Source organism: Diabrotica undecimpunctata, chromosome 7 (genome assembly GCF_040954645.1).
Source record: "Diabrotica undecimpunctata isolate CICGRU chromosome 7, icDiaUnde3, whole genome shotgun sequence".
Taxonomy (NCBI): Eukaryota; Metazoa; Arthropoda; class Insecta; order Coleoptera; family Chrysomelidae; genus Diabrotica; species Diabrotica undecimpunctata.
Genome location: NC_092809.1, coordinates 149,812,140 through 149,829,233, shown reverse-complemented (window position 1 = coordinate 149,829,233; position 17,094 = coordinate 149,812,140). Strand labels below are relative to the sequence as shown.

Here is a 17,094-nt window from a genome sequence, read left to right as displayed (position 1 = left end):
TTTGTTCTTTTGAACACAGTAAAAGATAATCCCTTTGTTTTTGATAGCTACCCAATCCCCATTAAGATTCAAAGATCTCATGACGTTGTTGTTCAGTGAAATTTTTGGCACATGACTTTTGACATGCTTTGTTTTTGAATGGGTTTTCCTGAACAGATTTTGTGGCACCTTTTTAGCAGACTTGACATGTTTTTTATTGTTATGTTTTAGCTTTTTTACACCAGCATCGCCTACCTTATCTAAAAATTTAGCAGAAATGTCGTGATCAGAATCAGAGCTTAAAAAGAAAAAATCAGAATCCTTGTTTTCTTGGAAAGAATAATCGGATTCAAACCTTTTAATTTTCTTTTGATTTCTGGGAATTATTGGCAAAAGGCCAGAGATGTTTTCGAATCAGGACTCGAATAATTTACCAAACGTCTTTGTTTGGTGTTTTTACAAGTTTCTTGATCTTGATTTAGTTCAATTTGATTCAACTGGTAAATATCAGATTTTTCAGGTAGAGAATTATCATAATCATCTTTATCAGATTGTATTTCAGGAACGATGGCATTAATACTATCCCCTTCAAGAATAATCGGAATGTTAGCAATGTCAACCAACTCTTGATACACTTTATACACGTGGTTATTACCCACTACTAACCGTTTTATTTCGACGAGAACTATTATCAGCCATCCAGAGTCGAGTATCGTAAACGCCTTCTACTTCATCGTATCCGACACAAATTTATGTCGCATAAGATGTTTTGTAGGGATCAACTGGTACTTACGATAATTTTCGGTTACAATTTCTTAGTTACATTTTATACTTTATTGTCGCTTACGATATTCTGTCATAACCCCATCGAATTGCACTTTACTTTACTTTGAGTATTTGTATTTTCTTCTTGGAAAAAATGATTCCATACCTCACTTTTTTTTCGACATAACATCACTGAGGTGTATAAGTAAACTAATGTGTATCACTGCAAATTTTAAAAATAACCAAACAATGTTACAGATTATTCAAATGAAAGCCAATTGAAACTAAATCCAGAAAATAATGTAGTTACATTGGGTTTTTCGGTTAAGCTTGGGTAAACCTTTGCGTTTTAAGTTCAAAGCTACCATACATTTCCAACGTTAAAAAAAAACAACTTTTTTTGCACATAGTAACAAAAAACACCACTATGTTGTTACTAGCTAAGTTTTTTAACATTCTAACTCTACAATTCTAAGTTATGGTAAGATCAATAATGTTTTTAATAGATAATATATGGTAGCTAATTATAATCTATTCTCTTTCAGCCCTGAAGAAGCCAAATTAATTTTCTTTGGCGAAAACGTTTACTATATATATATATATATATATATATATATATATATATATATATATATATATATATATATATATATATGTATATATTTATATACGGGATACTATACAAAATGCATTGTTAATCCATGATCTTATTTTTACAGGTGACAGTGGAGGTCCCTTGATGAGAAGGACGCGTAAAAATGATTCTCAGTGGTACCAAGAGGGAATCTTTTCATTTGGACCTAAATATTGTGGTACACAAGGAGTGCCTGAAATCTACACGAAGGTTTCAAGCTTTTTATCATGGATTCATAGCAAAGTTAAAGAGTAGTAATTATAAAGTGTACCATCTAATTTAAATAATGTATTCTTACCAATGATTGGGCTTTTAATAATATTAATCATAAAGAGCGGACCATTTTTTAAATTGATTTTTTTTATATTTATTGTTATTAAAAATATAATTTACAAAAAATAATATAATTAAAATTATATAATATAATATAATTGAATATATAATATAATTTATACCCAAGATAATTGAATTTTCGGACATCTCAATCGAACCTTTCCTATCCTACAACGAAAAAGACTTACAGGAACTCATAGTAGACAGAACACGGATAATTAAAGAACAACTAACAATTGACCATCTATAGTATTTTTCGTATAAAAATGCGTGCACGTCATTCAAGATTTACCACGTCAGAACCCCACAGCGTTGCCAAAACATCAGAATAGTTAGTAAGTGAGGAATTTTTAAAATGTCAACTATTTGTCAAACTATTATATTAACAGTAAATACACTTAGTTTTAAGACCACTGCAACACACTAGAATATATGAGAAAACATTTAAACACAAAATTATATATTCTAAATCTTACCTCTATTTAGAGTATTAATAGTAAAAACGTCTCGCCATTATTTCTTGTTCAAAATAATCTATCTTATATGAAAGCTTATCAGCTTTCTACAGACTATTTAGTTGTTTTGGCATAGCACAATCACAATCATCATCAGCCTCTCAATTCACTGCTAGACATAGGCCTCCCCTGTTTGTCTCCATAATGTTCTATCTTGTGCTTGCTGTATACAGTTTTTTGTAGTCTTTCGTAAGTCGTCTTGCCATCGTGTTGGTGGTCTTCCTCTGCTACGTTTATCGGCTCTTGGTCTCCATTTAACTAGTTTACGAGTCCATCTTCCGTCCTTCATTTTGGCAACGTGTCCACCCATTTCCATTTTAAGTTACAGCTTTTTTCAATGACGTCTATGACTTTGGTCTTACCTCGTAGATCTTCGTTTCTAATTATGTCTCGCAGAGTGGCACCTATCATTAATCGCTCCATTCTTCTCTCCTAGTTTCTACTCCTAGTTTTTGTGCGTTTTTCTTTGTGAGCGATAATGTTTCTGCACCATAGGTCATCACCGGTAGCACGCATTGGTTGAAAACTTTTTTCTTCATATTAGTTGGGATATCACTCTTAAAAACGTTCCTAAGAGCTCCGTATGCTGCCCATCCTTGTATTATTCTTCTGGATACTTCGGTTGTTTGATTGTCCTTACTTATCTTAATTTCGTGACCCAGGTATATATATATATATATATATATATATATATATATATATATATATATATATATATATATATTGTCTACCAGTTCTATTTCTTCATTTTGTATTTCAAGGTGTTTACTTGGTACTAAGTTCGTCATAAATTTTGTTTTTGCTATGTTCATTTTTAAACCTATTTTATGACAGGCTGTACTAAGTTCTTCAAACATTTTCTTTGTTTGTTCCAAATCGTCTGCAATCAGAAATATATCGTCTGCGTAGCTTAGGTGGTGTAGCATCTCTCCGTCCACATTTATTCCTTTGTCACCCCATTCGAGGGTTTTGTTTGCTTTTTCGAGCAATGAAAAAAAAAAGCGATCAAAACAATCACAATACGCAACAATAATTACTTTTAAAGCTATTAACCTAAATTTAATATGTATTTATAAATACAATTTATTAATAAGATAAAACCGGGTGAGATGCCGCGGCGGGTGAGATGCCGCACCCCCTCTCTAGAAGTACCTTGAAGTGTCATCAACGAAATGTGCCTACAGTACATTAGTCACTAGCAAAGCTGTATGTTGTGCGGATGTGTGGTTAGAGTTACTGAATCAGTGTATTCGAAAATTTCATTTTACCATATTGTAAGTATCTAAACATTTTATTGATTTTTACTTAAATATGCAAAACTAAAGAAATGTAAATAATAGATAGCTGCAAGATTATTATGTATCTAGTACTTGTCCTGTAGAATAACTTCGTTAAGTTACGACAATAATAAGCAATTTTGAAACACAAAAATAGCGTGCGGCATCTCTCCCATTGTTGTAGAAAGAGATGCCGCTAGTAAGCCTGGGTGAAATGCTGCATATCTTTTTTGAATGTTTTTGGTTAATACCAAACTATAATTATTTTAAAAAGAAGCAGCAGCTAAAAGTAATTAAATTAATTTATTTATTATTATTATTATTATTTATTAAAGTTTTAAATACCATTAATATATACCATACCATATATATATATATATATATATATATATGTATATATATATATATATATATATATATATATATATATATATATATATATTTGTTTTGTTGCAGAAAATGCCAACTAATTATAAAAGAGTATCAAATAGAGGTTCGTCGACCCAAACTAATTTGGATGCTGCCATAAATCTTATATAGAACCAAAATGTCAGTATCCGATCAGCTGCAAAGTCGACCGGTGTTCCAGAAAAAACCTTAAGAAACAGAATAGCAAAAAACAATTTTTTAAAGCAAGCAATGGGTCCTGTACCATTGCTTGGTTATGACGCTGAGCGAAAATTGGTCCAACACATTAATGCATTACAAATTCGTGGATTTGCGCCTACAAGAAGAGCTGTAAGGAAAATAGCCTTTAACCTTGCTGAGGCGATGGGTATAAAGCACAACTTTAATAAAGCAAAAAGAATTGCTGGTGCAGATTGGTTTAAGTCGTTTATGAGAAGGAATGGTACTCTTTCGGTTCGCAAAGCTCAAGGATTATCCAATGCTCGAGCAGAAGGCATGAACAAGAAGGAATGCAAGGAATACTTCGAGCTCTTACATGAAACGTTAACTGAACACCACCTCATCAACAAACCTGGTAGCATCTGGAACGTAGACGAATCAGGCCTACAACTAAATAATGAACCTGGCATTGTTGTGGCTAAAAAAGGCAGCGATGTACATGTCAGACAATCAACGGAAAGAGGAGAGACGGTAACAGTGGTAGCTTGCGCGAATGCTGAAGGTGCCTTCTTCTTCCTTTCTGTATTTTTAAAGGTGTCAAAAAACAACAAATTTGGAAAGAATTAATCCCCGCAGGAGCGGCTATCGAAATGAGAAAGGAATCAGCCTACATTGATGAAAATATATTCATGAAGTGGTTTCGAGATCACTTTTTACCACGAAAACCACCGGGCAAGTGTCTGTTACTTTTAGATGGTCATGGCTCACATACGAACATTGTACTTCTATGTCTACCAAGCCACACCACGCAATATTTACTACCACTCGACAGGTCCTTTTTTAAGCCCTTAAAGGCCCACTACAGACACGCAGCAAGCGAGTGGGGAAACGCTAAAACTGGAAAGAAATTGGAGAGGCGTCATTTCGGAGAACTGCTTGCTCAAGCTTGGTCAAAATCTGCAACTGTGCAGACAGGTATTTCAGGATTCAGGGCATGTGGAGTCTACCCTTTTAAACCTTCAGCTATTCCCGAAGACGCATTTCTCGCAAGGACAGAATATGATTCCGCACCATCTGACCAAGAATCAAATGATGAAGACGAAATTCCTGTCCCATCAACCAGTTCTGATCCTTCTCCTGTCACTGATCCTTCCACTGTCACTGATCTTTCCGCTGTCACTGATGCAACACTTGAAGAAGCATTTGCAAACCAAGACGTAGCCACTGAGAATTTTTTAATGGGTAAAGAAGATTTGACCACACCATCGTCACTACAATCATCGTCACGCCCATAAAAGATAACTTGCCGTGTTTGCGGGGGAAGTCAACTCCGACAAAACTCCTTCTCGAGGTTTCCCCAATTCCCACACCTATTTCAAGGAAGCCATCTTCAAGAAAACAGTCAGCTCAGGTATTAACCTCGCCAGAAGTAATAGCTAACAAAACCAAGAAACGCTTGGCTCTTGTTGCGAGAAAAAAAAGATAAAGAAAAGAAATTAACTAAAGGGAAGAAAACTGAAAATAGTAATAAAAAAAGGATGCTAATGTAAGAGGCTATGAAAAGAAAAAAAATATGCTCGAAAAGAAGACAGTTCTTCATCTGAGTCTGACTTTGTTTTAAGTTCAAGTGAGGACAAGTCGGTGCACGACAGTAATGTTTGTGTAGAGTGTTATGAAAATTATAACACAACGAAATCTAACGCAGATTGGCTTGAGTGCATCAAGTGTGATAGATGGATGCATAAAACCTGCACATTGTATGAAGTAAGGTGTAGTATGTGTGGCCGTGCAGAATTGAAAAACAAATTAAAACTAACAAATAAATTGTAAGTGTTTTATTTTTGTAAAAAATAACGTGTAGACTGTTTTTTTATGTTAATTTCCATAAACCATCTATCCCTACTCTTGTGCGGCATCTTACCCACCCAGGTGGGTAAGATGGCCAGAATAAGTTTCTTTAGTTTTCCGATAATACACAAAAAACCCTTTTACACAACATTTATTAATATGGGATATGCGTTGAAGTAATGATCAACCAGTAACCTGGAGATTAGAATCTTTTTTTAGGTTAAACCTATGTTCATTTTTTTAATGTGAGAAGAAAGGTGCGGCATCTCACCTGGTTTTACCTTATATAATATATTATGATCAAATTGTGTAAGAAATCAAAACATAAACAAAATTCTTACTCTAAAAAAGCGGCAATACTTTAAATAATGTTGCCACATGCTGAACTGTCAAAAAATTTGAATTATTCCCATATCAGTTGCGTACAATTGTCTAATATATTTAATTAAAATTATTATTTTATGGACTTAAAGTGTAATTTCATAAAATTTATATTATTAATAATAAATGTTTTTGGTCGTTTAATCCCAAATTCCCAATATAATGATGATTGCATTTTTCTGATTATTGTACCATGTTGACGCCTATTAAAGATCGAGCAGTTCCGTATGGGTTTCGTATTATTAGCTGTGTTAGGAAAATTTGAACTCTAAGGTTGGCGTTCTGGAAATTTTAAATATAGGTGACGTCACTTTCTATAAATTGTGACATGCACGCATTTTTATATGAAAAATGCTATAAATTACGAAGGACAAGAACTAGTTCTAGACATTTATACTGAATATGCAGATATATTTTATTTAGAAAGCGACAAATTGATGTTTACAAACGAAATTAAACACAAAATCGAAACAAACAACGCTAAACCTATATTTAATAAATCTTACAGATATCCTTATATCATCCTTTAATACATAAGAAAGAGGTAAAGACACAAATTAATAAAATGTTACAAGAAGGAATAATTCAGCCATCTACTTCCCCCTGGTCATCCCCAATTTGGGTTGTACCGAAAAAAATAGACGTAGCAGGAAAACAAAAATGGCGAGCTATTATTAACTATCGCAAGCACAACGAACTTACCGTATAAGACCGGTATTCACCACCACAAATTTCAGAACTATTGGACCAACCAGGAAAATGCCAATATTTACAACCCTAGATTTAGCGTCTGTATTTCACCAGATTGAAATTGACCCAAAATACATCCAGAAAACAGCCTTTTCCGTTAAAAATGGACATTACGAATTTGTTCGCATACCATTCGGACTAATGACTGCTCCATCTACTTTCCAACGAGTAATGGACAACATCCTCTTAGGAATCCAAAACGAAAGATGCTTAGTATATATGGATGACATAATAATCTATTCATCAACTATTCATGACCATATGACACGACTAACAGATGTATTTAAAAGGTTACGAAAAGCAAATTTGAAAATACAGCCAGATAAATGTGATTTTTTGGAAAAAGAAGTAGCATATTTCTTCTATGCTACTATCTTGTAACAAAGAATCCTTTAATTACCTCAAAAATATTTTAATATCACACCCAATTCTTATACATCCAAATTTTTAAGAATCATTTTTTACTTACTACTGATGCTAATGCATTCACAATTGGAGCCGTTCTATCGCAGTGCCCTATAAGAAAAGATTTACCAATCGCATATGCCTCCAGAACACTATGCAGTGCCGAAACAAAATACTCTACTATAGAGAGATAATTATTCGCTATTGTATAAGCAGTCAAACACTTTAGACCATATTTTTTGGCCGTAAACTCACTCTTATTACCGATTATCGACCACTTCATGGCTTTGCTCGATAAAAGATCCCGGAAGCCGCTTAGGGCGTTGGCGAATAAAACTCGAAGAATACAATTATAAAACAGAACACCGCCCAGGAAAAATAAACAGAAATGAAGATGTCCTCTCAATAATAAAGATTAACCATTTCAAGGATTGTGCAAAACTTTCAATCAAAAATATCATTACGTGCATCGAATAGAGACGAAACGGAGACAGATCAAAACGAGGAAGACGATAATAAAAAAAATAAAGAAAGGATTTTCAAAGAACTTGACAACTTTATCAAATTGTATAGAATCAAATCAATAACGATTTTTCTAAAATTGAAACGTCAAATACGGAATTACTAGATAAATCTCACAAAAATATCGTTACCTTTTTTTTGGCAAAATAAACTTGAGGAACTTCACGAAAAAATAATGAACGATATATTTGAGAAAAATGTAGAAAATAGTAACCAAAGAATTAATATTGTATCCAGTAAAACTGAAAAAGACCGCAATAATTTTATTATGCCATTACCTTTTGATCTTGAACCAGTAATGTCACATCTATTATCGTACTTTTCGCAAATAGAGACCAATTCGACAAATCAAAAACTTATTGTGTCAAAAATAATCTTAAACTACCTATTCAGAGATATTTTCTTATATTTTTGCTTACAAAGAATTAAAATTTTTCCCTCACAAAGAACAATACAAATACACTTTTGAAAACAGTAGAGGACAAATATCCATGTTAGACTATATTTTGTTGAATAGAGAGTTACAGACCCCTCAAATCTTGGATTAATTGGTAAGAGCACTAAGATCAGCAGAAATAGGAAGCGATTATAAATTTGTATTGTGCAAAATCCGAAAGAAAACATATATGTGATAAAAAAACATCAGAATACAGCACAAAGATAAAAGTCGAAAGCTTACAGGATGACTCCACCAGATACCTATTCCAAAAAAGAATAACCAAAAAAAAACCAGAAATACATATGTCACAGAAAATAATGGAGAATAACCAAAAAGCAGAAATACATATATCACAGAAAATGATAGAATCTGGGCAAAAATTAGGTCTAATATATTAACCTCGTCCAAAGAAGTTCTTGGTGAAAGAAATATAAATAAAAATAAATCGTTCCCAAGTCGAAGAACTCCATGGTTTTGTACATAAAGGAAAAATGTAAAGAGAAGATAAAAGCTTACCTGAAATACATGTCAACCAAAACACAAGAGGCATACCTTAATGACAAGACAATTAGAAACGAAACACATGCACTTGTAAGAAAAATAAAAAATTATCACTGGGAAAACTTTTCGAAAGAAATGGAACATGATTTTTACGGTCTGCAAAAGGAAATATGGCGCCTCATAAGGGGTCAAACAACGGGGGTAAAAGAACTAATAGAACCAAAACACATACAAAGGGATACGTGGATTCTTCTTCTTAAAGTGCCTATCCGTTCCGGACGTTGGCGATCATCACGGCTATCTTCACTTTGCTTATTGCAGCGCGGAACAGTTCAGTGGTAGTCGTGTTATACCACTTTCGCAAATTTTGAAGCCAGGAAATGCGTCTTCTTCCCGGTCCTCTCTTACCATTTACTTTCCCTTGGAGAATCAGCTGGAGAAGGCGTTCTTGATTTCTCATTACATGACCTAATACGTGGATTAACTACCTAAAAAAGCTATATGCAGAGGAAGAACAAACGACACTAGAACCTGAAACACCAGAAATTACCACAAATAAAGAACTTAATATAAATGTACAGGAAGTTCCGAAGATACTTGAAAACCTAAAGAACAGAAAAGCAGCAGGTAAAAATGGGATACCAAACGAGTTACTAAAATATTGTGGAGCAGCAATGACAGAACTATTAACAATATTAATTAATAAAATTATACAACACAACGAATCAATAGCAATAATCGCAAATATATCCAATAACATATACAACTCTGGAAAATAACAACAGAATGGCTAAAATCTGAGTTTATTGCACTTCCAAAAAATCAGGAGGCAAAAAATGCGAAGATTGCCGTACTAAAAGCGTCATGAGTCATCTCCTAAAATGAATTACTATTTAAATGGGAATAAGCCACAATGAAAGGTTAAAGTACATTTTTTGACGTTTCAATTTCCACTTCGGAAATCTTTCTCAAAATACAAACATTAGTTTAAAAATTTAAAACTCCTAAAATTGTTCCCAAAGATAATTCATAAGAGAATCTACAAGCTGTGTGAAAGTCAAATTTCCACCAACCAGTTCGGGTTCACAAATGCTGTTGGCGCTAGAGAGGCTTTGTTCTCAGTACAAGTCTTATTCCAGAGATGCAGAGACGTCAACTGCGACGTATACGCATGTCTGGTTGATAAGAAAAGCGTTTGATCGAGTACAGCACGCCAAGATGATGCAAATACTAAAAGAAACAACTAAGATCTGAAAATAATTAGAAGTCTCTACTGGAATCAGACAGCAAATTTCAGAGTTGAAGGTGAACACACTGACTATGTGAAAATCATGCTTGGAGTGAGGCAAGTCAATATTGTCTCTTCTCTAATCTTCAATCTGTACTCTGAAAGAATATTTATCGAAGCTTTGCACGAAACTGAAAAAGGTATTCAACTAAATGGTTACCGATTAAACAACATCAGATATGCAGATGACACCATAGTATTTTCGGACAACTTAGAAGACCTACAAGTTCTTATGAACAAAATCACGTATTACAGTCAACAATATGGACTCAATATAAACGTTAAGAAGACAAAGCTTATAATAATTAGCAAGAAAAGAATAACAGAAGGTCAGCTCTACGTCAACCAATCCCCTGTAGAAAGAGTGATGCACTACAACTACCTCGGCACCATAATAATTAAAGAATGGACCAACAACCAGGAGATTAAAACACGCATCGGAAAAGCTAGATCCACCTTCAATCATATGGGGGCCTTCTTCAAGAGTCACAACCTCTCTCTTGATACAAAAAGTAAGAATGCTGCGATGCTACGTCTTCTCTGTCCTTTTTTATGGTGTTGAATCGCGGACCTTGAACGAAGATATGTGCAGAAAACTGGAAGCATTTGAGATGTGGCTATATCGGAGAATGCTTAAGATCCCGTGGACTGATTGAGTCACAAATGAGGAGGTCCTCAGAAGAATGAATAAGAATCGAGAAGTACTGACCACCATCAAATCTCGAAAGTTACAGTTTTTCGGACATATTATGCGAATTGAATCCAGATATGCTCTCCTTCAAGCCATCCTGCAAGGAAAAATATTTGGAAAACGAGGTCCAGGAAGAAGAACATCTTGGTTTAAGAACCTCATAATCTGGTTCAATACAACATCTGTGCAGCTTTTCTGCGCTGCTGCAGATAAGATAAAGATTGCCATGATGATCACCAACATTCGTAACAGATAGGCACATCAAGAAGAAGAATACACCAAAATCGAGCGGATTAAATTCTGGGCTACGTGGTGGCCAAAAAAAATCACTACCACGATCAATTCAACGTTAAGGAAAGTTGGTCCTTAAGTATATTCTCACTGCCCTCGTATAATGTGGTAGTGCACCATCTTGCATAAGCCATGTATTTTGCCTTCAGTTTAATGGCAATTCTTCTAACAAATCAATAAAATCATTTTGTAAAAAATAAATAGTTTTTACCATTCAAATTACTAGGTAACTCGCATTGCCCTAAAAAATGATTACCAATTATTCCACACGATATGTTTATTTGAAATTCATGTTGAAAATCCCTGTTTCTCCTTACATGAGGATATTCAATATCCCAGAAATGATTTTTGCTTAAATTAACCATGGCCTGTAAATGTAGCTTCGTCCGTAAATATTATTCTATTACGAAAGAGTGGTTAAGATTTTGTCTGTTTCGGATATCAATTATGCTTATCCACAGGTATTCACTGTGCTGTACCGCACAAATATCACAAATAAGAATTATTATGCAGATGATTTATAAAATGCAATTATCTCGAAAACTGTTGAGTTTTGAAGTTATTAAAAAGTATACCTTTTTTTTTGTTAAAATAATGTATCTCTAATAGTTTTTTTACAAAAGTAGCGCTAACATGAAGAGCAAAAAAGTTAATCCAAAATGTATGCCATATAGGTAGCATATGTGGCGCACTCTATCAGCTACATTAAAGATTGCATTCAATTATAATTCCTTGTACTAAAAAACACCCAGTTATAAATTTGTATATATAAATGGTTATAAACATAAAAGTTATAACGAAAAATAAAATTTGAAATTTCTACTTCAACACCCTGTATCTTTCTTAATATCAACATTTTGTTAAATCAAGTTGGCTTAAATCGTAATATTTAAAAGTGTAGAGTCTACTGTTTCTTTTGTACAATTACTTAAGGACCACCCTGTATTTACTAATTTTTTAAGGTGAGAAATTAAAAAAAAATGAGTTTTGAATTTCATAATAATAATAATATTAGCGTAGAATTTTAAAAAAGAAACATTTTATTTACAGTATAAATATTTATGTTAACTGTATGACACAAATTTTACAAATTCGTCTTCAGCCTGCTTGACCTTCCTAATATGTGTACATGTAATCTCTGCAGTTTGATGTACACTATTGTTTAGTACTGTCGAAGCATAAATACAAAAGTGAGGGGATGAGAATGGTAAAAACCTTTGGAAAATGGGGATGAAAGGATTCGCATGGATTTGTGGTTAAATGTATATGGCTAGACTGGGATGCCCAAACAGTTAGAGGGAAAATAGACTCATTACTTATGTAGTTCGCCACCATATTAATCGGCAATTTTCATAAATGAAGGCAGGATAGGGATATCCGCATGAAATCGTGGACAAAACAATCGCCGACTCATTCATCATCATCATTGGTGCTACAGCCCTATATAAGAGTCTCGACCTTTCCAAGTCTATTACGCCAGTCAGTTCTATCCATTGCCAACTGTTGCCAGTTTGCTGGGCCTATTTGTCTACCATCCTCATCTACACCATCCCTCCATCTGAGTTTTGACCTACCCCTACTTCTACTTCCCACAGGTTGTGACATAAGGATTCTTCTAGGAGGGTTGTTCTGCTGTGATCTTGCCAGATGTCCTGCCGATCTTAGTGTTCCTATTTTTATAAAGGATACTACGTCTGTACCACCAAACATATGTTTATATCTGTGATATATCTCGTAGTTGTACCTCCTTCTCCAAACACCATTTTCACAGATGCCACCAAATATTCTTCTCAGGATCCTTCGTTTAAATATAAGCAGGAGATTTTCCTTGGATCTGCCTTGGAAATGGTCCATGTCTCTGACCTATATGTCAACACTGGTTGTATTGACTCAGTCTCATTCTGGGTTTAAAAATGGCAAACCGAATAAGTGGTGCAGCCACTTGCCGTTGGAATCTGCCCTTCTGTAAATGTTTACCAAACCAAGTTTTTCTTCTTCTTCTTCTTCTCCTTCTTCCCACTTTATAAATAGGCAAAATGCCTGTTTTACTTCGGTTTTTAGCCTCAATTGATGTTTTCTGACCATATTTTCCTCGGTCATCCCAATGATCTTCTTCCATTTGGCGATTTGTCTCTTGCTATTCGTACTATTCTATTTTCTGTAATTCTTTCGATGTGTTAATTCCATTCCATTTTTCTTCTTTTGGTCCACGCGTTTATTTCCTCTATACCACATCTCGCCCGTATTTTCTCATTTGTTATTCTGTCTCTAGAGTTTGGTTTGTTATTTTTCGTAAGACTTTCATTTCTGTTGTTTCCAGTAGTCTTTGTGTTTTTGCCGTATCTGCTCTTGTTTCCGCTGTGTACGTCATTATCGGTCTTATTGTTGATTTATATATCCTGGTTTTCGTTTCCGTTGTGAGGTATTTGTTTCTCCAGATTGTGTTGTTGAGACATCCTGCTGCTCGTTTTTGTACTTCCTCTTCCACTTTTTCGTAGCTTGACAGTTTTGTTCCCAGGTATTCAGTTTCCATCACTTGTTCTATTATTTTGTTATTTACGACGAGTTTACATCGTCTCGGTTCCTATGATATCACTATCGCTTCAATCGCCATGTGGTTCAAAAACCAAGTTTTTGAACCACATTTTTTGATGGACTTAAAATGACACCAACTTCTTCGAAGCAACGAATTAATTGAGTAAAAACCGCGATATAGATTTCAATGGGTGTGTCGGGAAGAACACAGAATATAAAAGACACGTAATGCCCATTTAATCAGCTACGGATGGTAAATAATTGCAAGAAAAATTTTGAAGCATATTAAAATGTACCATCCATGTAATATGCCTCTGCTTTCGTCGAGTAACGTAAATTCTCAGGAATACCAAAAATATTATTTTGTGGCGAATCGTTATGTAACACAAATGCAACACAGCAGGAGAGGAAATCTCGCTTCAGGGGTCAGGCAAGGATGCGTCTTATCTCCGACGCTTTTCAACGTGTACTCACAGGTCATATTCAGAAAAGCCTTATGGGAAAGAAAACAGGGAATAAGAATTGGTGTAGCAATCGTTAACACCATGAGATTTGGAGATGATACGGTAATTATGGCTGAGAGTATAGAAAAACTACAAACTTTACTAGATGCAATAAATAGTGAATGCATTTAAATGGGACTTGACATCAACACAGATAAGACCAAATTTATGATAGTATCAAGGAGTCCAGTAAATAATGAACAACTAATGTGGACAACACCCTTGGTGGACAGCAATAAGAGAGAGTGACAAAATATAAATATCTGGGAGCTCACATCAACACAGAATTAGATTCAGACCAAGAGATCACGGTACGAATAATAGAAATGGCAAGGGCAGCGTTCTTAAAATTCAAGCAATTGACAACAATCGGAATACTGCGCCGAGACTGAGGTTTTTGAATGTTACGTCTGGTCCCAACTGTTGTACGGGGTAGAAATATGGACGTTAAAAGTGCAAACAGTTAAGAAGCTTGAAGCCTTTAAGCTTTGGATATACCGGAGAATGTTGAGAATTCCATGGACTACCAGGATCACTAATGAGTAAGTGCTGAAAAGGATGGGCCGAGACAAAAAATTGTTGAGAACAATAAAAGTAAGCAGGACTGCATACCTTGGACACATACTGAGGAATGATAAATATAGTCTTCTGCAGGTCACCATGCAGGATATAGTCGATGGCAAAAAGGGAATAAGTCATGGCTGCGAAATATTAGAGACTGGATAAACATGACTGTAGACGAATTATTCCACGTTGCAAAAGACAGAGAAACTTTTAGAAATGTAGTCGCCAACCTCCATTAATGGAGACGGCATAGAAAGAAGTAGAAGATGAGTTTGTAAAAATGTAAGGGGGTATTACAACGATGAGACACGTGTATTAAGACAAGACAGGCAATTTGCGTAATATTAAGAGATTGTTAGTTAAAATAATAACTTTAATTAATAATTTAGTATAAAACCAGCTTAAATGTAGCGTGTTTTTTGTTTTCTTTTAATCTTTTATATTTGTTTTATTAGTTTCTTTCTGTAGTTTTCAATAAATTCATCTGACTCTTATATTAATCTACGAGATCTATCACGAACGTCTTTAGTTCATTATATTTTCTATCGTCTTAAACTGTTTTAAGGTAACCTTGGTAGCTATAGGAAAGAATAATTTCTATTTATAACTAAAACTTGAATATGCAAAATTTCTAAATCCCGACTATCTTATTATACAATTTATGACAAGAAATTCAAAAAATACCAAATATTTTTATTAATATATTATTTTATATTAATATTAATTTTCTAATAGTTTTTGGCTCTCAGTCTCGACGCACTCCATTGACCTTGTAAAAAACTATTGTTAACCCTGGATTACTCGCATAGCGTGGAATACACGTGTGTCCCATGATAAATTAGGTCTAAAATATACATATATTCAATTGCCGTTTTAATATTAAACAAAGTTTGTTTTTATGAAATATTTATTACATAACCTTATATTTTGTTAAAAGAAGATAAATACATTTTAAAAATTAAAGTTGTAGCCAGATTCCCTCCCCTTTACCAGCGAAGATATATCAAAGGCTCTTAAAGACGTTAAGCCAGCAAAAGCACCAGGATTTGATAATATTCACCCTGAATTCCTAATAAATTGTGGCAAGAATACAAAAGTTTGGCTGGCTCGATTTTTCACAGACATCATGGAAACTGGAAATATTCCACAAAAACTAAAGCGCTCTACTAAAGCCAGGCAAACCCGCCGACAACCTAAAAAACTACAGACCAATTGCGCTTCTCTCTGCCATCTACAAACTATTAGAGAGGCTTATATATAATAGAATCAGTACAGAACTGTTCCAGGTGATCCCAGTCGAACAAGCGGGTTTTCGACCAGAACGAAGCTGTGCAGACCAGGTAATGTCACTCACCACCTACATCGAAGCGGGTTTCCAAAGAAGACTTAAAACTTCAGCGGCATTTATTGATCTCTCGGCAGCTTACGATACAGTATGGAGAGAGGGCCTTATATACAAGATTCTCCATGCAATCCCCTGTAAATCAATAGCACGCCTAATAGATAGCAAGCTCAACGACCGAATGTTTCAAGTAGTGATGGTCACAGATATCAGCCCACTAAAGAAACTTAAGAATGGCCTACCACAAGGGTCAGTGAACTCTCCACTACTATTTAGCTTATACCTAGCAGATATGCCGGAAACACAGTCAAGAAAGTTCGGATACGCCGATGACTGGGCCCTCACTACACGATGCAGAATACTAGAAACTTCTGAAGAAGTTCTGACGGAGGACTTATATAAATTGGGCAAATATTTTCGCAAGTGGCGACTTCAACCAAATGCATCCAAAATAGAAGTTAGTTGCTTTCACCTGAACAATAAACTTGCTGGAAAGGAACTCAACATACGGTTTGAAAATACCACACTTACAACAAAACACCGAAGTATCTGGGCGTAACACTAGACAGAACGCTATCATTTAAAGAGCATTTAACAAAAACTGCCCAAAAGTTGAGTACAAGAAATAACATTATACAGAAGCTCTGCGGTACCACCTGAGGAGCATCGGTTTCCACTCTCCGCTCTACTACCTTAGCCCTTGTTTTCTCGACCGCTGAATATTGTGCTCCAGTCTGGCTACACAGTCCACACGTAAAAAAAGGTCGACAATCAGCTGCATAGCACTATGAGGATGATAGCTGGTACAATTAAATCAACTCCCACCCAATGGCTTCCAGTATTAAGTCACATTCCACCTCCACATTTACGACGAGTCGACGCACTTACACGTGAATACAAAAAAATCATGAACAATATAAACCTGCCCATCCACCAAGATAGCGAGGATGCACGAAATACCAGT

At 34.8% G+C, this 17,094-nt stretch overlaps 2 protein-coding genes across 2 annotated transcripts in view; both read left to right on the top strand.

The window, feature by feature from the left end:
• LOC140446035 (phenoloxidase-activating factor 1-like) overlaps positions 1 to 1,834 on the top strand; it is a 75,348-nt gene extending 73,514 nt beyond the window's left edge. Inside the window, exon 6 of the mRNA XM_072538538.1 lies at positions 1,464 to 1,834. Within this exon, the coding sequence (XP_072394639.1) occupies positions 1,464 to 1,633 (170 nt within the window). The 3' untranslated portion in view covers positions 1,634 to 1,834. The remainder of the gene's footprint in view (positions 1 to 1,463) is intronic.
• A 2,308-nt stretch (positions 1,835 to 4,142) lies between these two features.
• LOC140446677 (uncharacterized) lies at positions 4,143 to 4,697 on the top strand. Its single transcript, XM_072539271.1, has one exon. It carries the CDS (start codon positions 4,143 to 4,145, stop codon positions 4,695 to 4,697), a length of 555 nt encoding a protein of 184 aa, XP_072395372.1.
• Positions 4,698 to 17,094: the final 12,397 nt, after the last annotated feature.

Coding starts and splice junctions, on each gene's coding strand:
- LOC140446677 (XM_072539271.1), top strand. CDS start 4,143: ATGGGTCCTGTACCATTGCTTGGTTATGACGCTGAGCGAAAATTGGTC.